A 22916-nucleotide genomic window follows, 5' to 3' on the forward strand; every position below is an offset into this window, starting at 1 on the left:
TCTACATACATACACACATAGTTAAAAATAAAATAAATTTTTTAGAAAGTCGATCCTCTTCAGGTAGGTTCTTAACCTTAGCCCTGTCCCTGCAGTGAGGGTCACCTGTATCCTAAAGGGTGTTGGACATTGTCTCTAGCTGCCATTTGCCAGGTGCCAAAAGTGCCAAACCCCAGGAAGAATGTCCCCATGCATGTCTGGACACAGGTTGGTCCCCTGGGGCTAGAAGGAGGCAATGTAGCCACCAGCCGAGAAGTACCAGGCACCAGGGCAGTTCAAGGCTGGGCCATGCACTGCAGACCCACCCTGTTTCATAAATACAGGAGCCGCCTGCTGGACAGCTCACAGGGAAGGGTACCTGCTGCCCTCCCGATGGCCTTGAGTTTGATTTCCAAGTCAGCCATGCGATGGAAGGAAAGGCTACTTGGAGCTGTCCTCTGACCTCCACAGGCTGTGGCATGCACCCCGTCCCCCCAGGTGTAAATAAAACCCTGCCGTTGAGAAGGGGACCCTGCAGTTGAGAGCACCCACACGGGCTACTCACAAATCCCTGTCACTCCAGGTCTGAGGTACCCAGCACCACCTCTGGCCTCTAGAGTACCTACACACACACACACACACACACACACACACACTCTCACTCACACACACAAATGAAATTCTTGAAAAACAAGAAAAGCTGGGCAAACAGATGCTGATTCTGTGAGTTCAAGGTCAGCCTGTTCTACGTATCAAGATTCAGACCAGCCAGGGTCCTGTCATAAGCCCATGGTTCATCCCTGAGCTCAGGGACAGTGGCTGTTTCTGGCCCAGTTCCCTCCTTCTGGAAAGACACAATGGTCACCCACCTGTCTGTGCACCCCTTCCTCAGATGCATGTTTTGTCTCCTGTGGCCTGGGGACACCCTGATGGGCATTGGGGGCCCCAGGTGGCGGGCCACGCTCTAACTGTTCTTCTTTCTGTCACCGGGTCCCCTTCTGGTCCTTAGCGATATGCATAACCAAATCATCAAGAGCCTCAAAGGATTGCCATGGCAGGGCGAGGACCCGCGGAGGCTTCTTCAGTCCCTCAGTCGGCTCCAGAAGCCCCGCACCTTCTTCCTGTGAGTCCCCCAGCTCCTCCAAGTGCAGCAGCCACCTCTGCCAACGTCTCCCACCTGTCAAACAGCCACTAACAGCCCCCCTACCCCCACCACTGCCTTGCAGTTCAGTTCTCAGCCAGCCCTTGCTGACCAGCCTTAATGCTCCTTCCGTGAGGAGGTCTCCCTCTGACCCTTACCCTCTCCACCCTGGCCAGCCTGCAGAGCACAAGCTTCCCCTGCCTGGCCTTTGCCTGCTGTGACCTTGTTAGGAAGCCTTGGGAGCAAGGACCATGTGAAGCCAGGGGCCAGTCTGTAGGCCTGGGTCCCAGCCCACCCCTGCCCACATTTCACTAAGTTCCTTGGGGTTCAGCATCCCCTGCACAATGGGGTGAAAATTCTTCAGCCCCTATTGTGCTGGCCTGTCAGGGCACCCGCAGTCCCCAGCCACAGACTGGTTGGGAATAGTGCTTGTGCCCATAGGAGCCCGACTTTTGCTGCTTCTCCCCAACCCACCCCAGAGCCAGGGTCTCACCATGTCGCCCAAGCTGGCCTCCAACCTCTGGGTTCAAGGATCCTCCTCCAGTGCTTGTTGCTCTAGCAATGGGCCAGAGTTCAGTTCCTGACACCCGTGTTGGGTAACTCAAATGGAACTCCATCTTGAGGAGTCACCTAGCCTCTGTGGACACTGCACTCGTGTGCACACATACTTAAAAAGAAATCTTCAAAGATCCTCCTGCCTCAGCTCTGGGAGCAGCTGGGGCTCCAGGCATGTGCCACCGTATCCAAGAATGATTTTTGCATATGTTTCTCTGTTACTTTCTTTTAACCCAAATTAATTGAGATGCAGTTGAGGACTGGATGTGGCTCAGGGACAGAGGCTGGGTGAGCATCCCAGTCCTGAGGCATGAGAGCACACAGCAGCTCATGGCCACGTGCACAGTGAGCAGGGTTCTTGTGTGCTCTAGTTTTTCCACGTCACACCCAGGCACTGTGGCACTTGCCTAAGCATACACTCAGCATGAAAGAGGCGGAGGCAGGAGGATTATGAGTTTGAGGTTAACCTGTCTTAATTTGGAAAAAAAAAAAAAAAAAAAGGTACTGCATGCTATCATCCTAGCACTGGGATGGTGGAGGCAGGAAAATCAGGAGTTCAGGTTTATCCTCAGCTACATAGCAAGTACAGGCCAGCCTGGGCTACATGAGACCCTGAGTCTCAAGAAAAAAAGCTGATTGCCAGCCCCTAGGCCATGGATTGGGCTTCCAGGTTTCCTTTCCACCATCGGCATCCTGGAGCTGGGATGTGGCTCAGAGGAGGGACATCTCAGTATGAAGAAGGCCCTGGGTTCCATACCCAGCATGACAAACTAATGATAAATGCCCTTAAGATGGTCGGGTGAGGAGCCACCCAGGCCATTGTTCTTCGCAGGGCAAGTCTGCCCCACCAGTGGAGAGTTGACATAGCGGAGTCGCTTAGCACATCAGGCCAGCTCGGGGCCTCGGTGCTGTGTGCATGGCTGCTGGTTCACTTCCTCACTGCCGCATACAGACCTGGAGTCTCCAGCATGGTCCTGCACTCAGATGGGACAGATCTGCAGTGTGGAAGGCAGGAGCCCGAGGGTGTCTGGGGAGTCGGTGGCGACCTTGCTGCACTTGTCCTCTCTCTGTCTCTCTCTGGATCTAACCCGCAAGGCGTGGCTTGCTGAACTAACACAACCCCCAGCCCTGTCCCTCACATTCACACCGTTTTTAATATTTTGACAGGAAGAGTAAAGGTATCAAACAAAAGCAGATCATTCCAAAGGTAAACCCACACGGGCAGACGGCACCATCACACGCGGCTTGAGAGCACCTTTCTCAAGTTCTGAGACAGGGAGGTGGGAGAGAGACACTGAGCTTCTGGAACCTCTTTCATGCCTTCTTCTCACCCGTCCAGCTAACTCTCCCTCTAATACAAAACTGTATCAGGGAGTGAAGCTCAGGGGTGGCACCCCGCCTAGAATCCCCAGTGAGGGGCTGGGGGCGTGGTCAGGGGTGGAGCCCTGTCTATAATCCCCCAGTGAGGGGCTGGGAGCGTGGCTCAGGGGTGGAGCCCAGCCTAGGATCCCCCAGTGAGGAGCTGGGGGCGTGGCTCATGGGTGGAGCCCCGCCTAGAATCCCCAGTGAGGGGCTGGGGGCGTGGCTCAGGGGTGGAGCCCAGCCTAGAATCCCCAGTGAGGGGCTGGGGGCGTGGCTCATGGGTGGAGCCCCTGCCTAGAATCCCCAGTGAGGGGCTGGGGGCGTGGCTCAGGGGTGGAGCCCTGCCTAGAATCCCCCAATATGGGGCTGGGATGCTTAGCCTTTATCAGTCTCTGTGTTCCCAGCACAGAAATCAGACCTGGCTTGCAGTTGTCTTGCAGAGTAGGACCTGCAATGAGATCGTTTGCCCAGGAGGAGCTGAGGTCACTCTCAGGAAAGAAAGAGCCTGGCTCATCTCAAATCTCCACTGGGCTAATCCTTACCCAGCATGAGTCAGGTGCTGCCTGTGAGGCTCCTCAGCAGGACAGGGCAGGCCTGAGTGCTCTGCAGACTCTCGGTCTCCTCTCGGCTTCACAGTGGAACGTTCTCAGTACCACTGGTGTGCAGGCAGTCCTCTGTCTCCAGAGCACAGGCTCACCCTGCCACAGGCATTGACAGTGACTGCACTGTGCACGACACTGTACTGTGTGTGCTGCACTGGACTCTTGTACAGGCACACACTTGTCCACACCCTGGAGACCAAGCCAGTGAGGGCTACAGTCGTGAAGAGCTCACAGGTGGTGGTGGTGGTGGGGGGGGGGGTTGTTGTTTTTGCTTTTTAATAAGGTCAGTAATTCTCATCCAGAATTCTGCACACCAGTAGCCACTGGGATTCTGGAGTGTTCTTAAGCATTCTGAACATTTACATGCATACAGTGAGGTGTCAGGGTGAAAGGCTGTCTCAATATGGAGTGTGTTCCTTTTCCTCCTTAGACTCATAGCCTTAAAGTGATCTGATACAACGTCACTAGTAAATTGTGTGTGTTAAACTGTCGGATGGGGCCGACGAGATGTCAGGTCTGAGCACTTGAGTTTGATCCCCAGGACCCACATGATGGAAGGAGAGAACTGACTCCTGCACATTGTTCTCTGACCTCCACAGGCACACATACAATAAACTTTTTTAAAAAATAAGGTTTTTTTTTTTTAAGTAGAAGATTGGCTGTCTATAGTGATGCATGCATGTCATTCTGCTAGTGAGGTATGAGGCAGGGGAATTATGAGTTGCAGGTGATGCTACAGTGCAAAATTCTGTTTCCATAAATGAAAAGTAAAGTCCAGGGGTAGTGATATGTGCCAGTCCTCACAGCAGTTGGGAGGTGGAGACAGGGGTAAGGAGTTCAAGGCCAGCCTGGGCCACATGAGACTTTAGGAGGAAAAAAATCACCACAGACTTGAAATCATGTTGGTTTCAGTTTGGTGTGCTGGACCATTGCAGTCACAGGCGAGGAGTCTGCATGTGCTGGGAGCTGTATGGCTTCAGATACTCACAGAGCTCTGTCTAGACAGGCCCCGTAGTCTCACCCACAGCTAGAGGAAGTGTGGTCCTCCTGTCTGTCACCATCTCATGCTGGCGTTGAGGTCCGACGGCCTTGAGCTCACGAAGCTCCTGGCATAGGCAGAAAGGGCTGAGTCCCAGCCCCTGTCCTCAGGGTGAGGGATGTGGAGGGAGAGGGTATGCTCACCCAGGAGCCGGTGCCGCTGTCGGCCATGGCGAGCAGGCCCAACCTGTGTGTCTGTCCTAGAACCTCCTGGACTCCAAGTCCCTCCGGCTGATCATCGGCATGACGCTGCACGACCGCACCACCAAGTCGCTGCTGCACCTGCACAAGAAGAAGAAGCCGCCCAGCATCAGTGCGCAGTTCCAGGTGGGGGTGGCCGCTGTCCATGCCTCCTAATGTGCTTATAGGTTCTGGTGTTATGGACGTGCCCTAGGTACAGAATCACCGTTTGAAGATCACGGAGAGTAAAAGAAGTCATTAGTTAGCAAGTCAGTCACCATGGCTGTCATAATTCTTTTTTCCCCTGGCTTCCAGTAAACTCAGAGATAGTACTTTGTTGTTTGTTGGGACAGGGTCTCCTGTCCTCCAAGTTGGCCTCGGATAGTCTCCCCAGGTGTGTGCTAAATCGTTTTTATTGTGATGCTGGGATGGAGCCTAGGGCCTTCCCAGAGATCTGTAAGCTGAGATGTAGCTCAGGGGTAGGCGCCTGCCTGGCATGTGCAAGGACTGAGTTCAGCCCCAGCTCTGAGAAGCAGAAAGAGAGGGAAGGGGGCACAGCAGCCACCTTCATGCTCCCTCCAAGGCCAACCACTGGGGTCTGACTCATCTGTTCCACCCCTGCAAAGACAGCAGCTGTGTGGCCCCAAAAGAGTCTTTGGTCAGCCATAGGGACCCCACAGCTGGGGCAGCAAGCAGAGACTTTGGTTGGCTCCCTGCATATATGACACACAGCAGCCCAGATGTGCCCCTCCACGCAACAGTGGTGTCCTGTCCTCTCCCGCTGATCCCTGTACCTGGTCAGCAGCTCCATTTGCATTCCCTCTTCCTGCAGACATCTCTTAACAAGCTGTTGGAGGCTCTAGGCAAGGCTGAGCCCTTCTTCATCCGCTGCATTCGCTCCAATGCCGAGAAGGTAAGTGGGGGTCACAGAGTACGGGGGACAGGACTGGGCTGGCACTCAATGGGTAGAGCACTTGTCTAGCAAGAAGCCCCAGGGTCCATCACAGCACCATGTGAGCCAGGTGGAGTGCATGCCTGCCGTCCCAGCACTGAGGATGTGGAGGTTGGAGAATCCAAAGTTGAAGATCATCCTTGGCTACATAAAGAGTATAGGGTAGCCTGGCCTACATGAGACCCTGCCTCAAAAAAGAAAAGAAGAAGAAAGGTTGGGGGCAGAAAAAGCTTTAACCTCCAGGGGCAGCCAGCTTCTGAGCTGGGCTCGGGGAAGACAGTCCACATTGCGTCCTGCAGAGCCCCTGAGCACTCCATGCCTTTGCAGAAGGAGCTCTGCTTTGATGACGAGCTGGTCCTGCAGCAGCTGCGCTACACAGGCATGCTGGAGACTGTGCGCATCCGGCGCTCCGGCTATAGCGCCAAGTACACTTTCCAGGTAGGCCACCCCACCTGCTCCCTCTGCCCTGTGGGAAGGTCTCCACAGTAGACCTGGCTTTTGCAACCGAATCTGGAAAGATCCGTGAGCTGACACCATCCTGGAAGTTGCATGCAGGTGCCTTGGCTGAGCATCTTCTAGCCTGGTGTTTTGACATGTCTTGGTTTATTTGTTCACACTTGTTTTGTGTATGTGTATGCACACATACACGCATGATAGCACATTTTTGGAGGTCAGAGGACTTGGAGGACTTGTCTCTCTCCTCCCACGATGTGGGTCCTGGATCTTGAACTCAGGTTGTCAGCCTTGTCTACCAGCTCCTTACCTACTGAGCCTGACCTCCTCACCTGCCCCGGTGACAGCAATTGTAACACTGCTGTGAGTGCCCAGAAACAGACTGGACCCTTCCTCAGCCTTCGTTTGCTTAAAACACGTGGACATGACATCTCATATCTTTCACCTCAGCTTTCAAAAGAAGGCAGGCAGGAGGCTCGCTGTGATGTCCAGGCCAGCCTGGAATGCAAAAGAGACTATCAAAACAAAACAAAAAGACCTAGTGGCTGGGGGCGGGGTGTCAGTGGATGATCGTGTGCCTGGCCCCAGGTTCTAGCACAGTCAGCCCTGCAGTGTGCCAGGACAGTGCCACTTCCACCACTAAAATGAGCCACCCAGTGGCTGGGAGAGGCTTGGTGGGTGAGTGCTGAAGTGCAGAGGCTCTGAACCCATAGAACCCTGGCTTACCTGCAAGTCCAGCCCCAGAAAGCCCAGATGGGGGATCCCAGAGTAACCTAGCTATTGAGACGAGCTGGATCTGTGAGCTCTGGGTTTGACTGAGTGGTCCTGCCTCAGAGAATAAGGTGGGCAAGCCAGGGAGGATGGCTCCCTACAACAGTCTCAGGTCTCTGCTTGCCCTTGGATGCACACACACATGCAAAAACATGATACACACATGAAAATGAAAGAAAGCGATAATAAAGTACTCTATTCTGTATCTCCATTAACTTGAGACCCGCTTTGCAGGCTCTGCCATAGTCACATTTCTATTTCTGTGATAAACATCATGACCAAGCCAGCGTATAAAAAACAGTGTTGAACTGGGCTCAGGGCCAGAGGGTTATTAGTCTGTGGTGGTAGTGTGAACATGTGTCATCAGGAATGGCAGAGAGCCCACACTCATGACACACTTCCTCCAATAAGGCCACACCTCTGAGTCCTTTCCAAACGGTTCCACCAACTGGGTACAAGTGTTCAGACACGTCTGTTCTCTCACTGTCACACCAAGTCTGCTGTAGTCCCTGGCGCACAGCTTCCAGTGAATAACAACCACAGAAAAACAACCTAACAGCTGGAGAGATGACTCAGCAGTGAGAGGCAGACTGGGCTTGCAGAGGACCTGAGTTGGGATCTGTGCATCCACATAGGGTGGCTCATAACCGCCTGTGACATCCACTCCAGGGAAGCTGATACCCTCTCCTGCCCTCCATGAGCATTGTACACACACACATTCACACACGAATTTAAAGATAGGTCTTCAACAAAAAGAAAACCAAGTTTGAGCTTCAGAAAGTAAGTTTGGGGGTGGGGTGGGGCTGAGCGTTCGTGGGTCCATCCCAGCTGTGCCCACCTCACATGGTCCCAGGTGCCTTAGCACCAAAACACACAAGAGAGGGAACCTGGTCCTGCCCATGAAGTGACTGCAGCCTCCAAGGTGCTTACACTGTCCTTCCCTACCACATGCCAGGACTTCACGGAGCAGTTCCAGGTCCTGCTGCCCAAGGATGTGCAGCCCTGCAGGGAGGCCATCGCTGCCCTGCTGGGGAAGCTGCAGGTCGATGGCCGGAACTACCAGATCGGGAAGACAAAGGTGAGTGCTGCCATGCTCGGCCGCCATTCAACACCCACTGCACCCACGCAGCACCTCACACTTGCCTCAGTACCCCACACTGCTCTGAAAGGTCTGGACAGTGAAGCTCTCTGTCACGAGGACGGAATACCAGGCTGAGGGCTTAGCACAGAGTCTCTGGAACTCCCTGTTCTGGGAGCTGGAGAGCCGGGCGCCACTTTTTCCTTCACTCCAGTTAACATCAGAAGATGTGGGGGGACACGTGGAAAGGATCACATGACAAGACAGGAAGTGGGGAGACGGCCAGGACCCAGGCCAGCTCTACCAGACCCACTCAGTCTACAAAGAACCAGCAAGTCTCATGAGAACCACATTTAATCTCTTCCCAGGCACCAATGGAGATGACACCTCCCTCCACTGGGACTCACCTCCTGAAGGTCCCTTAGCTCAGGGTCACACATTGACCCAAGTTTCCAAAACAAGAATGCTGAGGGATGAGGCACATCCAGACCATAGGTCGGCATGAGGCCCACTTCCTTTCTTTTGTCTCCCCTTCAGACACCATCTCAAGTCTCAGAGAGTGTGCTGGTGGCTGTCATTCGGCATCACTCAGCTGTCCTTGCTGCACAGTTACAGTCAGGTCCCTGACAGTTCCAGCCCCAGACTGTCATCTGGGGACCCAGCAGTTCCACTCTTGGGTGTCTGCCCAAGAGAACTGAAACCAGATGTTCCCAGAAACACTCGAACACCATGTTTAGTCTAGACACGACCCTCAGAAAGTGTACACAGCCCAAATGCCCATCAGACTGGGTAAGCAGAAAGTGGCCTGTCCACAAAAAGGAACAAAACTCCAGCATACTATAACATGAACTAGGAGACAAGTTGAGTGATAGAAGCCATACATAAAAGGCTGTTGGCTGTATGATCCCATTGACATGAAATGTCGGAACTGGCACATGCCTGTCATCCCAGCATTTGGATGGTTGAAACAAAATTGTGAGCTCCTGGCCAGCCTGGGTCACAGAGCAAGACCTTGTCTCAAAACAGCAAAGAGAAAGGGCTGGGAGATGGCTCAGTTAGTATGCTCTTGCCATGCAAGGATGAGAACCTGAGTTGGGATTCCCAGCCCCTACTTAAAAACTGGCAGCGTGGCTCATGCCTGTAATCCCAGTATGGTGGGCCTTCAGGTTCAGTAAGACCCTGTCTCCAAACATACACTGGCCTGTGCACACACAGTGGTGAATGCTATGCCGTGTGAATTCTGCTTCCATATATTAAACAATCCCTGTATCTGCTGGTGAGCACAGCTAAGTAGTCAGGAAGATCAGGGGTGCAAGGCCAGCCTTGGCTACATGGTGAGTTTGTGGCCAGCCTGGGCTACACGAGAACCTGTTTGGCTACAGCTGTCACTCCTGACTTGGGTGGCTGCATGGCCCCTGCTGCACAGGCTCTGCAGGTGACCTACTCATGCCCCTGCCCACAGGTCTTTCTGAAGGAGACAGAGCGGCAGGCCCTGCAGGAGAGGTTGCATGGTGAGGTCCTACGCAGGATCCTGCTGCTGCAGAGCTGGTTCCGTATGGTGCTGGAACGCAGGCACTTCCTGCAGATGAAGCATGCTACCCTGGCCATCCAGGCCTGCTGGCGGTCATACCGCGTGCGCCGAGCTCTGGAGAGGACGCAGGCTGCTGTGTACCTGCAGGCCGTTTGGAGGGGCTACCTACAACGTCGGGCCTACCACCAGCAGAGGCGTTGTATCATCCGCCTCCAGAGCCTCTGTCGTGGCCATCTGCAGCGCAGGAGGTGAGTAGAGCAGAGATTCCAACCTGGGAGCACTCTAAAAGCCCGGGGATCATTCCCTGAAGAACTGCCCCAGATCACTAGCACCCAGCCTCAGGGTAGAACTGGGGGCCTCAGGCAGGGTGCAAGGAGGTGGGGAAGGCCTGGCTACAAACAAGCCATTGTAAGCACATGAGGAAGAAGGCTGCTTCCTCACCTGCCACCCAGAAGAGGTGATGCAGGCCTGGTGGAGGGGCTACGGGCACCAACTCAAAATGCCTCTCTCCTGTGCACCCACCCGGAGCATCCAGCCCTGCTGGTTGGGAGACCGCCACTTCCCAGTGGATGTTGGCTGGGTCTCTGCAGGTGGGGCCTAGTGAACCTCAGCCCTCTGAGCTCCAGAAGTCACTCAGGTGTTCACTTCACCTCCTGAAGGTCCCTTAGCTCAGGGTCACACACTGCATCACACTTTCCTTCCTATTAGCTTCAGCCAGATGATGTCGGAGAAGCGGAAGGCAGAGGAGCAAGCCAGAGAAGCCGCAGCAGAGACATCAGAGGGCAGCCTGGGCCCTGCGGCCACCGTGGAACAGCTGTCTGAGCAGCCAGTGGAGCAGACCAGGGAGCTCGAGAGTCTGGGCGTGGAGGCTGAAACCCGGATGAATGACAGGTCCCCGGCTGGCACGTCCTCACCTAAGAAGGAGGCTCCCAGCCTGGACAAGGGGGCCCCAACCCAAAAAACAGTGCCAGCAGAAAGCCATGAGAAAGTCCCCAGCAGCCGGGAGAAGCGAGAGTCACGGCGGCAGCGAGGGTTGGAACACGTTGAGCTGCAGAACAAACACATCCAGTCCTGCAAGGAGGAGAGCATCACCCTCAGAGAACCTTCCAGAAGAGCCAGCCTGGAAACAAGGGAGAGCTTCCCTGAGGACACAAAGGGACACAGGGGAGATGGACTGCCCTCGGGGGCATGGACTGAGGCCACAGCCTGCGCTCCCCTAAAGCAGGTGCAGGTTGTGGGAGCCCCACCTGGGAGCCCCAGTCCCGTGCAGCGGCCCACTAGTCTGGCCCTAGACACTAGGGTCACCCCAGTGGTCCCCAGCAGCACCCCCGAGTCCCCCAAAGATAAGACCAAGGGTGGGAACAGCCCCAAGGCTCAGGACAAGCCCGAGAGTCCCAGTGGCTCCACCCAGATCCAGCGGTACCAACACCAGGACACAGAGCGACTGGCCACCGCCGTGGAGATATGGCGAGGCAAGAAGCTGATAGCCACTGGTGGCACTGGTGCCATGCTGAGCCAATCCCTGGATCTGAGTGAGAAGTACCGGGCTGCAGAGGCGGCCCTGACTCCCACAGAGTAAGCCTACCCACTGTGCAGGGCTGAGGGCACCAGGGTGGGCAGCACCAGCTCAGAGCCCCAGGGCCATAAACATGTGTGACTGTGCTTGCCAGTCAGGGATGTGCCCTGTGGAGTGGAGAGCAAGGGGCAGGAGCAGGTCAGCAATCGGGCTGGAGTAGGGTTTGACAAGGAACTCACTGAGCATGCATCAGGCCCTAGCCATCCCCAGCACTACAAAAATAATGCACCTGCCAGGCAGTCTGTAACAGGACTGGCTGTAGAAACCAGGCCTCTGTGGGTCTTCCCTCCCTGATCCATGGGTCTGTTTCCCCTTCCATGACTGCAGCTCACAGAATTTCACCCATGACTTAGAGGATAAGAGGCAGGTACCTCTGCCTGCATCTGTGTGAGCTGCTATCTCAGGGACACATCTCTAGCCCCTGGGACCTGTGCTGGGCTGGAGGAAGGGAGTGTGGAGTTGGAGGCAGGCCACCTGCACAGGACTTCTTGACTGTGGTACTGTTGGATTGAGGCCGGGAGTTGATTGTGGGGATACCCTGTATCAGAATGTTGAATGTTATCACTGGCCCCTGCCATTACCTGCCAGTAGCTTGTCAGGTCAGTGGTAGGTGGATGGAGGATAGATGGGTAGATGGATTTGATAGGTGAGCAGGTCAACAGATGATGGGTCACATAGAAAGAAGAATGGACTAGTGGATAGGTACGTGTTGGAAAGATGGTTACATGGAAGAACAGATGGATTGGTGGATGGATTGTGAGATGGCTAGGTCCCGAGGTGATGGATGGTGATGGGTGATGAGCAGGTGGATGTGTGGGAGGATGGATAGAACAGGGATAGGTGGAAGCAATGGGGATAGCTCTCCTATCTGTCTGCTCTGTGAATGTTTGCTGGGATGGACGAGGGCAACCCCACCGAGTAGGAGCCACTGCACTGGGACCCTCTGCATGGTGCCTGTCAGTAACTCTGTGGTCTGTGGTCTCACAGAGAGAGGCGCATCTCCTCCTCCACCAGTGACGTCTCCAAGCTGTGCCCAGTCAAGGTACAGGTAAAGCTGCAACACACACACACACACACACACACACACACACACACACACACACACACACACACTGCTGAGGGAACTTGATAGGCACATCTGTCATTGTGATGCCTGAGAGGCAGGGGCAGGAGGGTCTTGTGTACTCACCAGCCTCAGCCACATGGGATGTTACATAGCAGCCTGATACCTTTCTCTAAAGGTGAAACGAGGGGCTAGTGGTGTGTCTCCACGGTTAAGAACACTTGCTGCTCCTGCAGATGACCTAAGTTATGCTCCTAGCCTGTCAGGCTCACAACATTCTGTAACTCCACCTCTGGGGGCTCTACCTCTGACGTCTGTGAGCACCCGCACATGTGTACTTTCCTGCACACACACACATAATTAAAATTTAAAAACTTTGCCAGGTGCTGGTGGCGCACACCTTTAATCCCAGCGCTTGGGAGGCAGAGGTAGGTGGATCTCTGAGTTCGAGGCCAGCCTGGGCTACAGAGTGAGTTCTAGGACAATCAGGGCTACACAGAGACCCTGTCTCGAAAACCAAAATATAAAATCTTTAAGATAGAAAACTCACAGTGGACTTGGCGTCGGGGGCACAGGGAGGTTTGGCCCTGGCTGTGGCTCTCACCAGCTCTCCCCCTGCACCTATCCCTTGCAGAATCCAGCTGAAGTCGATGGGGAGCCGAGCACCAAGAAGCCAGCCATCCACAAGAAGAAGTCGGGAGATGTGTCTGCTGGTCCTGATGCAGGCCTGTCTCCAGGCTCCCAGGGTGACTCTAAGTAAGTGATTGGGGTATACTTACCCTCTAGAGACCCCCAGGGCCCTGCCACAGCTCCCTTAAGCTGTTTGCATTGATGAGGCACATTTGGGCTCAGCAATTGCGTGAGGCACAGTTCCAGACAACCTTACTGAACACCTATCCACTGACCCTACCCTCCTGGCTCAGGACCACCTCAAGGACCAAGGTGGCCACTTGGTTGTAATGATGTCTCAGGAAACCACAGCTAGGCCAGGTCATCTGCTCTGATTCTACAGATGGATGACAGGAGCTGACATCAGTATTTTTTTCTACTACTCTCTGTCTTAGTCACTGTTCTACTGCTGTGAGGAAACCATGACCAAGGCAACTCTTACACAAGAAAGCATTTAGTTTGGGGCTGGCTTATGTTGTTTAAGGGTTTTAGTGCCATAGTCATGGCAGCAAGCATGGCACTAGAGCAGTAGCTAAGAGCAGGCAGAGAGACACTGGGCCTGGCCTGACACACTTCTTCCAACAAGGCCGCACCTCCTAATCCTTGCCAAACAGTTCCACACCCTGGTGACTAAACACTCAAATATATGAACCTGTGGGGCCATTCAAACCACCACACTCTGCATCTTAGTTTTTTAGGCAGGGTCTCTCACTGAACCTGGAGGTCATTGATTCCTTTAGGCTGGCTGGCCAGCAAACTCCAGAATCTACCATCCCCCACTCCCAGGAGTGGGATCACATGTGTGTGCCCCAGCCCAGTTCTCCATGGGTGCAGTTGATCCAAACCCAGGTCTTCAAGCTTGCAGAGCAAGCACTTTACCATGAGCTATCTCCCCAGTCACCTCCGTTTATTTATTTATTTATTTTGAGATGGGGTTTGTGTGGCCCTGGCTGCCCTAGAACTCACTCTGTAGACCAGACTGGCCTTGAACTCACAGAGATCCATCTGCCTCCACCTTCCAGGTGCTAAGATTAAAAGCATGCACCACCATGCCAAGCCCTTCATTTTTTACCCCCAATAAAGTCAAAACCAGATCCTGACTAGGCTTAGTTGGACACACCTGTGATCCCAGCCCTGAGGAGGCTGAGGCAGGAGGGTAGCCACTGTTTGAATTTTGAAGCTGTCCTGGGTTATGAAGACTCTATCTCAAAAATTAAAACACTCTGGGTGGCAGTGGCACATACCTTTAATCCCAGCACTTGGGAGGCAGAGCCAGGTAGATCTCTGTGAGTTTGAGGGCAGCCTGGTCTACAGATCCAGGACAGGCACCAAAACTACACAGAGAAACCCTGTCTCAAAAAACCAAAAATAAAATAAAAAATAAAACACAAAGATTTAAAGAACCTCCTGCCCTATCCCGCCTCTGGGACCATGCTGGGTCCTCAGACCTTGACGACTTCAGGAAGGTGTTGTGCTCAGACAGCCTTGCTAGACTTCTCTAGAATGGTTCTTTCACCCCTGAGCCACACCCCCAGCCCCTCACTATGGGATTCTAGACAGGGGCTCCACCCCTGAGCCACACCCCCAACCCCTCACTGGGGGATTCTAGGCAGGGGCTCTACCCTGAGCCATGCCCCCAGCCCCTCACTGGGGGATTCTAGGCAGGGGCTCCACCCCTGAGCCACGCCCCCAGCCCCTCACTGGGGATTCTAGGCGGGGCTCCACCCTGAGCCACGCCCCCAGCTCCTCACTGGGGGATTCTAGGCAGGGCTCCACCCCTGAGCCACGCCCCCAGCCCCTCACTGGGGATTCTAGGCGGGGCTCCACCCCTGAGCCACGCCCCCAGCCCCTCACTGGGGTATCCTAGGTGGGGCTCCACCCTGAGCCACGCCCCCAGCTCCTCACTGGGGGATTCTAGGCAGGGCTCCACCCCTGAGCCACGCCCCCAGCCCCTCACTGGGGTATTCTAGGCAGGGCTCCACCCCTGAGCCACGCCCTCAGGCTCTTCTGTTTTGTCTTCTAATACTTAGCATTGGATTTGTGTTGCATTGGTTATTTCATATCTCATCCTGTATTCCTTTAGTTGGTCACAAATACAAAGACTTTTCCTGCACAAGATCCCAGTCAGAGTCTGAGATAATGGCCCCAGATAACGTTCTGGTGGGCAGCCATCTGCCCCTACAGTACCCAGCAGCACTGTTAACAGTTGGTCCTCGTTTCTCTGGCTTTCTTCTCATGCTGTGTCTGTGAAATCATTCGGGGGCAAGAACTCATCTCATTATTTTATTTTAAATTATTTTCATCTATATTGTCTGTGTGCACGCACACATGCGTGTATGTTCCATGGCATGTGTGTGGAGGTCAGAACAGCTTGCTGGAGTTGGTTCTCTCCTTCAGGTTGTCAGGCCCGGTGGCAAGTGCTTTACCCACTGTGCCTTCTCCCCAACCCTTTTGTATATTCTTTAGAGGAACGAGGGGCAGGCCGAGCCCTGTGCAGCTTCTTCCTCTGCTCAGGCAGACAGGTGCCGTCTGTCTGGCCACACCCTGTCCAGTACTCCACAGTGAACCGTTGTTTTTGTGAGGTGGCCCTGTTCAGTTTTCAGTTGGGCTTTTTTGTTTGTTTGTTTGTTTTTTTCTCTTTGTGTTTTTAAGAAAGAGAAGTTTAGCCACTGTAAAGAGAGCAGCCGGCACACAGTAACAGAAGAACCTACCAGTTTGGGGTGTTTTGAGACCAAGTCTTTCTCTGTAATCCAAGCATTTCTCAAATGTGTGGCAATCCTCCTGTCTCAGCCTCCCAAGTGTTGGATGATAGGTGTGAGCTGCCACAGCCTGCTCAACCCTCCCTTTTCTCCACTCCCTTTACACAGTGCCATGCAGCCCAGGCTGGCTTCAAACCTGGGAGCCAAGAATGACTTTTGGCTCCTGGTCCCACTGCCTGGTTCCAAGTGTGTGCCCCATGCCTGGCCTCCGTTTTGTTTTAAATTGGCGATGAGAGCATGGCTTCCTGTGCAGGGGCTTCAGTGTATAACTTCTGCTTCTCGGACCTTACACTTCATGCAGAGCCTAGTATGGTGGTGCATGCTTTTAGTCCCAGCACTTGGGAGGCAGAGGCAGGCTGATCTACTTGAGTTTGAGGCCAGCCTGGTCTATAGAGTGAGATCCAGGATAGCCAGATCTACACAGAGAAACTCTGTCTTGAAAAACAAAAAACAAAAAACAAAACATGCAGAGCAGAGGCATGGCGCTACACACACCCCAGCTGCCAAGGATGCAAAGGCCACCCTGGGGTGCCTAGAGATCCTGTCTCCAAAGCAAAACAGCTGAGCATGGTGACACAGGCCTTTAGTCCTAGCACCTGGAGGGGTCTCTGCATTCAGGGCCAGCCTAGCCTACACAGTAAGACCCTGTCTTAAAATTAAAAAAGAAAGGAAGAAAAGTGGGATTAGAGAGATGGCTTATGGGTTAACAGCACCTGCCCTGCTTCTAGAGGACACAAATTGGGATCCCAGCACCCACTGACACATGCATACCCATAAACACAAATGTAAAGTTAAACAGAAACTCCTGTCTCCTGCAGATCCGCCTTTAAGCGGCTGTTCCTACACAAAGCCAAGGATAAGAAGCCCAGCCTGGAGGGTGTGGAGGAGATGGAGGGCAGTGGAGGGCAGGCGGCGCAGGAAGTCCCCACGAAGAAGAGTCTAGAAGGTTGGTCCCCCATAACTTGCAGCATCGGCTGCCTGGCCATGCCCACAGCTGTCAGGTCCCAGTGACGGTGTCTGAGCCCAGGGCGAGGACTTGGCCTGGGGATCATGGCTGTGGACCTACGTGTGCACCTGGGTGCCCATTCTGACCTTGCCTCCTGCTGTCCCTGCTCCTGCAGCACTTTCTACCCAGCAGCACCGCCATGCTGCCAGCGAAAAGCCCCTCAAAGGGAAAAAGAACCGAAACCGCAAGGTCGGCCAGATCACAGTGTCAGAGAAGTGGCGTGAGTCCGTGTTCCGCAAGATCACCAACGCCAATGAGCTCAAATTTCTGGATGAGTTCCTGCTGAATAAGGTGAGCCACCAGGATGCCAGTTGTTAGCCACGTCCAGGCAAGAGATCTCGAAGTGAGGTGGCTGCTCATCCCTGGGGCCTGGGATTAAATTAATTAAATTAATCCCAGCATTGGGACTAAACAATACAAAAGGTCCCAGGGATGCTGAGCACAGGAGGTACTTCTTTGCAGCACTCAGGGAGGAGCTGAGCTCAGGATTCAGCTGGGCACATGATAGGTCCACAGAAAAAAAGCAGAGTAGGGCTGGTGAAGGTGCTTGCTGCCAAGCCTGATGGCCTGAGTTTGATGCCCCAGATCCACACATTGGAAGACAGAACCAATTCCCACAGTATCGGGGACTTTGGGGGTCCAGCCCCTCAATAGTCCCCTCCCAGGGTCCGGGAAGAATCTACAACCAGCTGGTAATTAATCTTTGATGAGAAGAAATGAATCTATGTACACGAAACTCCTTAGTCCATAAACTTTATTATTCTGTGTCAGTTACAAGCTTATATTCTGCGCTCATATTTAGGTCTTTTCTTGCCTGATTTCTCTCTACACTTGTCCGCGGTCCCCTCTGGGTTCTATCTTAATTCCTTCATCTTGTTCTGCCCCTTCTAGGGTCTCATCCATCTTGTTCCTTCCCATATCATCTTTTCTCCCATCTCCTTCTCTCTCCTCATCTCGTTCTTCCTCATCTTGTTGTTCCCCATCTGGCTCTTCCTCATCTTCCATCTCATTCCTCTAGTACTCTCTTCTAGCCCTTCAATCTAGTTCTTCCCCATCTCAGTTTGTTCCTCTCAAGTTCTTACCCGTCTAGTTCTTCCATTCTCTTTTCTCTTCTCCGACCCTCTGCCCTGGAGGTCCCGGTATATAAAAGGAGGGTCCGAGCTAAATTGTGTAAAGCTATTACTTAACGTCCACCTGACCTAGGCGGTGTCTCCTTGTCGAATTTACCTTAAATCAGGAGACTTGCCTGTGGGCTGTTATCACTGTTAGTCCTCGGAAATTGGGCGACCACCTGGGCGGTGTCTCCTTGTGGAATTTACCTTAAGTCAGGAGACTCGCCTGTGGGTGGTTATCACTGTTAGTCCTCGGAAGTTGGGCAACCACCTGGGTGGTGTCTCCTTTAGCCCTTGAAAGTGGCTAGTGGAGTTATCTGATTCCAGAGAAAGCCTTTCCTGAGGCTGTTCTCCAAATGCCTGGAATGTGTATGTCTAGAGAGTGATCAGTCCACATTGTTAGCCGTTCTTAGGGAAAAGTCAATTGGGAAAACTATGAAGGCACACATGATTTTCATAACAGAAGACAGCTGATATATAACAAGCCAAGTAACACCAAAAACTCCTTGGGATTTGGCTTCCTCTGGAGGAATTCCCTGATTCCTCCAGGTAGTGACTTTGTCATAACCAGCTGAGTTCTTATGATATATTCCTGCGGCCCACAGCAGTTCCCCTTTTTTCATTTAGTTAAAAATTTTTTTTTTTTTTTTTTTTTTAGGACAGTCAATATGTAGATAAACTTAAGTTTGGAGATTTCTGAAAAATGATAAGTAATGATTAACATTGATTTTTAATCAATATTGTACCTATAATATATATTTATAATCAATACTATATAGAGATGGCAGGCTGAGGATTAGTTTAACCATCTAATAGGTACAGCTGTATGTAGTTAGACTATCTCTGTCTCCAAAAGGGAGCAGATGAGTAATCATAAAAATCTATTTTTAGCTAGTATGGCATAATATGGTCCAAAGTGTCTGAATACTATGATTGTGACTTATCAAAAAGAAATGGTTAGTTTGGAACATTAACTCTATCTATTAATCTTTGGTTAGTGGTATTAATTTGGTTAACCAGTCTTTTAAGGAGGCATAGTTAAAGAGTTACCTAAGTAAGTCATGAGCACCTGTGGGACCAAGGCTGCAGCTGAAGCTTACCTAGTTTAAATTTGTAATCAATGTAATATTAAACCACTAGCTATGAGAAAACAGTAATAACCTGTGTCAGGGTATACATAGCAAGACTTACATACATATCATAAGTACATGAAGAGAACATCTGATAGTACATATATTTCAGGATCATGGGCAGGACTTATATAATTGATAATAGAGCATTTTTTTTTTTAAGGGCAGTCCAGCCCCTGGGCTGGAGAGTTCAGTTCAGAAAGAGGGGTATGTGACAAAGGGGCTGTAGAATTCTCTCATGGTTACTTCCTGCGGATATGGGGGTGAAGCTGGGGGTCTTGAGGCCTGGAATGCAGTGGAAACCCAGGAAGCACAGGCTGTTTCAGGCTCTGTGAGACATGTGCAGCAGACTTTCTTGTCTTGTGGGCTGGAGGGTGGGATGTAAGGCTGAGCCGGACAGCACATCCATGTGGGCTGGAGGGTAGGATGTAGACCTGCAGCTAGACAGCATGTCTATGTTCCAGAGGATGAAAACCTGTAACTCTTTAAATGGTTAGAATTTCTGCTGGAAACAAATATATGTATTAATGGTAGAACATGCAGCCGAGGAGTTTTAAAGAGGAAACTTTTTCTCTTAGGTGTACCTATGGGATATTAAATGCATAGTTAGTAGATGAGAGAAGGGGATACTAGGCCAGGAAGAGGGAAGGCTCCTCCCCCTACCAGAGAAGAAAAAGAAATTTTGTAATTTTGATAAGAACTGTAGTTAGGTTGCATTCCTCCAAGTCCTTCTTGGTTTGTGAGCGTTGGTAAATTTTGATCTCCTGAAGCTTGTAAGAAGCTTCTTAATGGACAAAAGCTTAGATATGTTAGCAATATAACAGTGGTAAATTTTGTCAGACAAAAATATGAATCCTTGGAGTCTCAACAGAATCAGGATAGCCAGAGAATGAAATCTGAAATGTGTCATTTATATATCTCTCAAGTCTCATTATCTTTTGACAAAAGTTAATAAAATACATTTAGAAGAGAATTATTATTTCTAATCATATTTCTATAAGTTTTATATCATTGATGAACAGTTTATCAAAGGGATCTGGAATTGTATCAATTTATTTATATTCAACGCTCAATATTTAAGAATCTAGAGGTAAATAACAGCCTGTATTCAGTCTGGCAGCTTTAGGGTGTCTTTGTCCTGCAGCTGCCTAGTATATGGTGTGACCAGATGATCCAGGAATCATAAATGCAGGTCAATGTCCTTGTGAAGACATGTAGGCATATCCTCTTCCTGACAGTATGAAAATATCAGGACCTTTTCAAATACCAGTGAGGAGATCATAGAGGCTTAGGTGTAACTTTGTGGCTTGGCCTGGGGGTAATAAGGAATGCCTGTAGTGGGAGATATGAAAAATCTAAGCGCCAATTCTTAAGAGCTCTTGGAGTATATGTAAAGCCTTGGTCCATATATGAGCTCTAGGCATTCCCAAAATTGAAAAGGAGTGGAAAAAATGGTGTATTAAGCCTCATGAGTGAGCTTCCACAGGGAGAGAATTTGTAATTGTTGGACAGACATAAGAAAAGGTGCCAGTATATCCTGTAGAGTTATTTGCCATTCTATAGACTCATAAGTTTCATAGTTTGACAAAAATATAATATCATCTATGCAATAAAATTATTGTAAATATATACATACATATATATTATTATTAGGTTGGGGGGCTGTGAGGAAGCTATAACTGACAGTTAGTTCTGAAAGTTAATCTGTATGGATAAAATGAGGAACTCTGTTCAAAGAATGAGTCCTGGATAAACAGAACTCGCATTTCCTGCTCTGTATGTCGGCTTTGGCCTCCATCATGGCAGGGAGAGTAGGCAAGCTAAAAGTATTTGAAATGCTGACAATTTTTAGGGTGAGGAGGCATGGTAAAGAAGCAATCTTGTACATCTATGGCAATTATTTTTTGGTTTCTGGGGATGGCCGTGGGAGATGGGAAGCCAGGCTGTGAGGTTCCCCTTGGCTTTAATAAATTGTATTTAATTTCTTAAGGTCTTGTAACAGTGTATAAGTCTGATTTTCCTAAATAAAAAGATATTGGGGTGATTTAAGGGCTGGTGGGGGGCTTTATATGCCCAATATTTAAGTTTTTTCTCTACCAGACAGGTAGCAATTACAATTCTCTCAGTATTTAAGGGTCATTGCTAAACCCAGATAGGAGCATCAGATTTACAAGTAATGGGGTCAACAGTGGACAGTGGCTCCTAGGATAAATGTTGATAACATAAGGCCATGTCTGTCATTTATGATTTCTGGAATAATGGACTCAATTATACCTTGAGCTTGTTTACTCAAGTTCCTTTAAGTTTAAAACCCATCTAATGCATTTGAGATGATATTAGTTCATAGCAGTGACTAATGGTACATCCATTTGTTACAGTATGCCTCTTTCCCATAGTATGTTAGGTATGGAGGATGACATATGGGCAGAATATGTCATAATTTTACCTATCTAACCATCTTAATATTTTTGAGCTGCTAGCAATAATATTAGGTTGACCTAGGCCTATAAGAGATAAAGGAGTAAGAGTCCTCTTAAGTACTTGGCAAATCTTTTCCTGAAATATAAGAAACAACCGTGCTTATGTCTAGCAAGCCAATTATTTTTCCCCTGTATTTTAAGTGTTTAGTTGGTTTGGGATATTTAATTTCCTGAATCCAGAAGGCCATATCATTGGAATTCACACCAGCCTAGGCTCTGCCCTGCATGAATCTGAATTGTTTTTGTAGAGGGTTGTGCAATAATCTTAATTTCTTTAGTAAAGTCAGGATCAAGCTTTACTGGGACAATTTTTACAGCAGAGGAGCTACAGCCTATATTTAGCCCCAGTGTCCCTTCTGGGGAGGTCCACAGACTCTTATGTTAAGGCATATAAGTCCATTCCTTAAGCTTATATAGCTCAGACCTCAATAAAAACTTTATCCATAGATCTAACTTAGGCATACATCCTCAGTATCTCTAGGTTATTACTGAGATTCATGTATCATTAATAACTATCTAGATGTCTATGTGTTATATTAGAGAATTTGATCATTTATGATGATCAAGTTTTAATTTGTATCCTGATAATTATCTCTAATAGCTTATGGCTTAAATACAACTTATCCTTAACAGTTTACAGTTTAGGTCGGCCAATCAATCAACAAGTTTTATTTCTTAATTATCTTTAATTAAAGTAAACTTATTCTTAACAATTTATAAGTTAGTTGTCTTTATAAATGAGATAATCACAGTAAAAGGCCCAAACTAAAACAGAGGAAGAGGATTTTTTTTTTTTTTTTATATAGCAGTTGCAGCCAATTTGTCCAGTCCCTATCAAGCCAGATAGCCACCGGAAATGGCAAGGTGAGGAGAAGGGTGGAGACGACTCACAGGCAGAAGTGAGCTGAGATGCAGATAGCAGATAGTTAGGTTCAGAGGGAAGAAGGCAGATGTTTAGGATTCCAACCCCCAAACGTCTTCAGGGGTCTGATGAATCCATACAGGTCGTAGTAGGGCGTCCCCTCACCAGGACCTGTTTTTTGAAATGAGTTAACTGAAGTTCTTGTACTTGGCCAAGATTTTTGTAAATTACCAAGAACTTAAAAGTCAACTCAGAAAGAGGAAAGAGAGAGAAAAGGACACTTTTTTAGGAGAGCTGGGAGTTGCCATTAGTTTTTAAATCGGCACTGGCTGTGAGACTTGCATTATTAAATAAAGGCCACTGGAATGAGCTCCTAGTTGGCTGCTGGAGTGAGAAGTTTAGGGCTCAAGTTAGCCTTTAGATTCCAATAGTTTTAGCAAAAAAGACTGTAACAGGCTGCTGCTGCTACTATGGAGAACATAGTGAACTTCATTAGTTCTAGTTTACACCCTCAGAAGGTCTTGTACTGTGAATATTGTGTTACCTCCTTGTAAAACCCTGAATGAAGTAATGGCCGGTTTCTCCCTATAAGGGAGGGTTTAGAATCTCTGCCACTT

At 50.3% G+C, this 22916-nt stretch overlaps 1 protein-coding gene across 4 annotated transcripts in view; it reads left to right on the forward strand.

Annotated features, from left to right (window-relative positions):
* The window catches only part of Myo9b (myosin IXB), a 99886-nt gene that overhangs the window by 66499 nt on the left and 10471 nt on the right, over positions 1-22916 (forward strand). For 3 of the 4 annotated variants that reach the window (XM_052752499.1, XM_052752502.1, XM_052752500.1), the window contains 12 exons: positions 989-1102; positions 2843-2882; positions 4882-5004; positions 5690-5770; positions 6137-6247; positions 7989-8111; positions 9574-9890; positions 10351-11217; positions 12206-12266; positions 12916-13037; positions 16528-16655; positions 16831-17006. In XM_052752499.1, coding sequence (XP_052608459.1) covers positions 989-1102; positions 2843-2882; positions 4882-5004; positions 5690-5770; positions 6137-6247; positions 7989-8111; positions 9574-9890; positions 10351-11217; positions 12206-12266; positions 12916-13037; positions 16528-16655; positions 16831-17006 — 2263 coding nt within the window. The remainder of the gene's footprint in view (positions 1-988; positions 1103-2842; positions 2883-4881; positions 5005-5689; positions 5771-6136; positions 6248-7988; positions 8112-9573; positions 9891-10350; positions 11218-12205; positions 12267-12915; positions 13038-16527; positions 16656-16830; positions 17007-22916) is intronic. The other variant, XM_052752501.1, reaches the window with a different exon arrangement.

The sequence above is a fragment of the Peromyscus californicus genome, unplaced genomic scaffold (genome assembly GCF_007827085.1).
Source record: "Peromyscus californicus insignis strain IS unplaced genomic scaffold, ASM782708v3 Scaffold_23__1_contigs__length_62951481, whole genome shotgun sequence".
In the NCBI taxonomy this organism is placed as follows: Eukaryota; Metazoa; Chordata; class Mammalia; order Rodentia; family Cricetidae; genus Peromyscus; species Peromyscus californicus.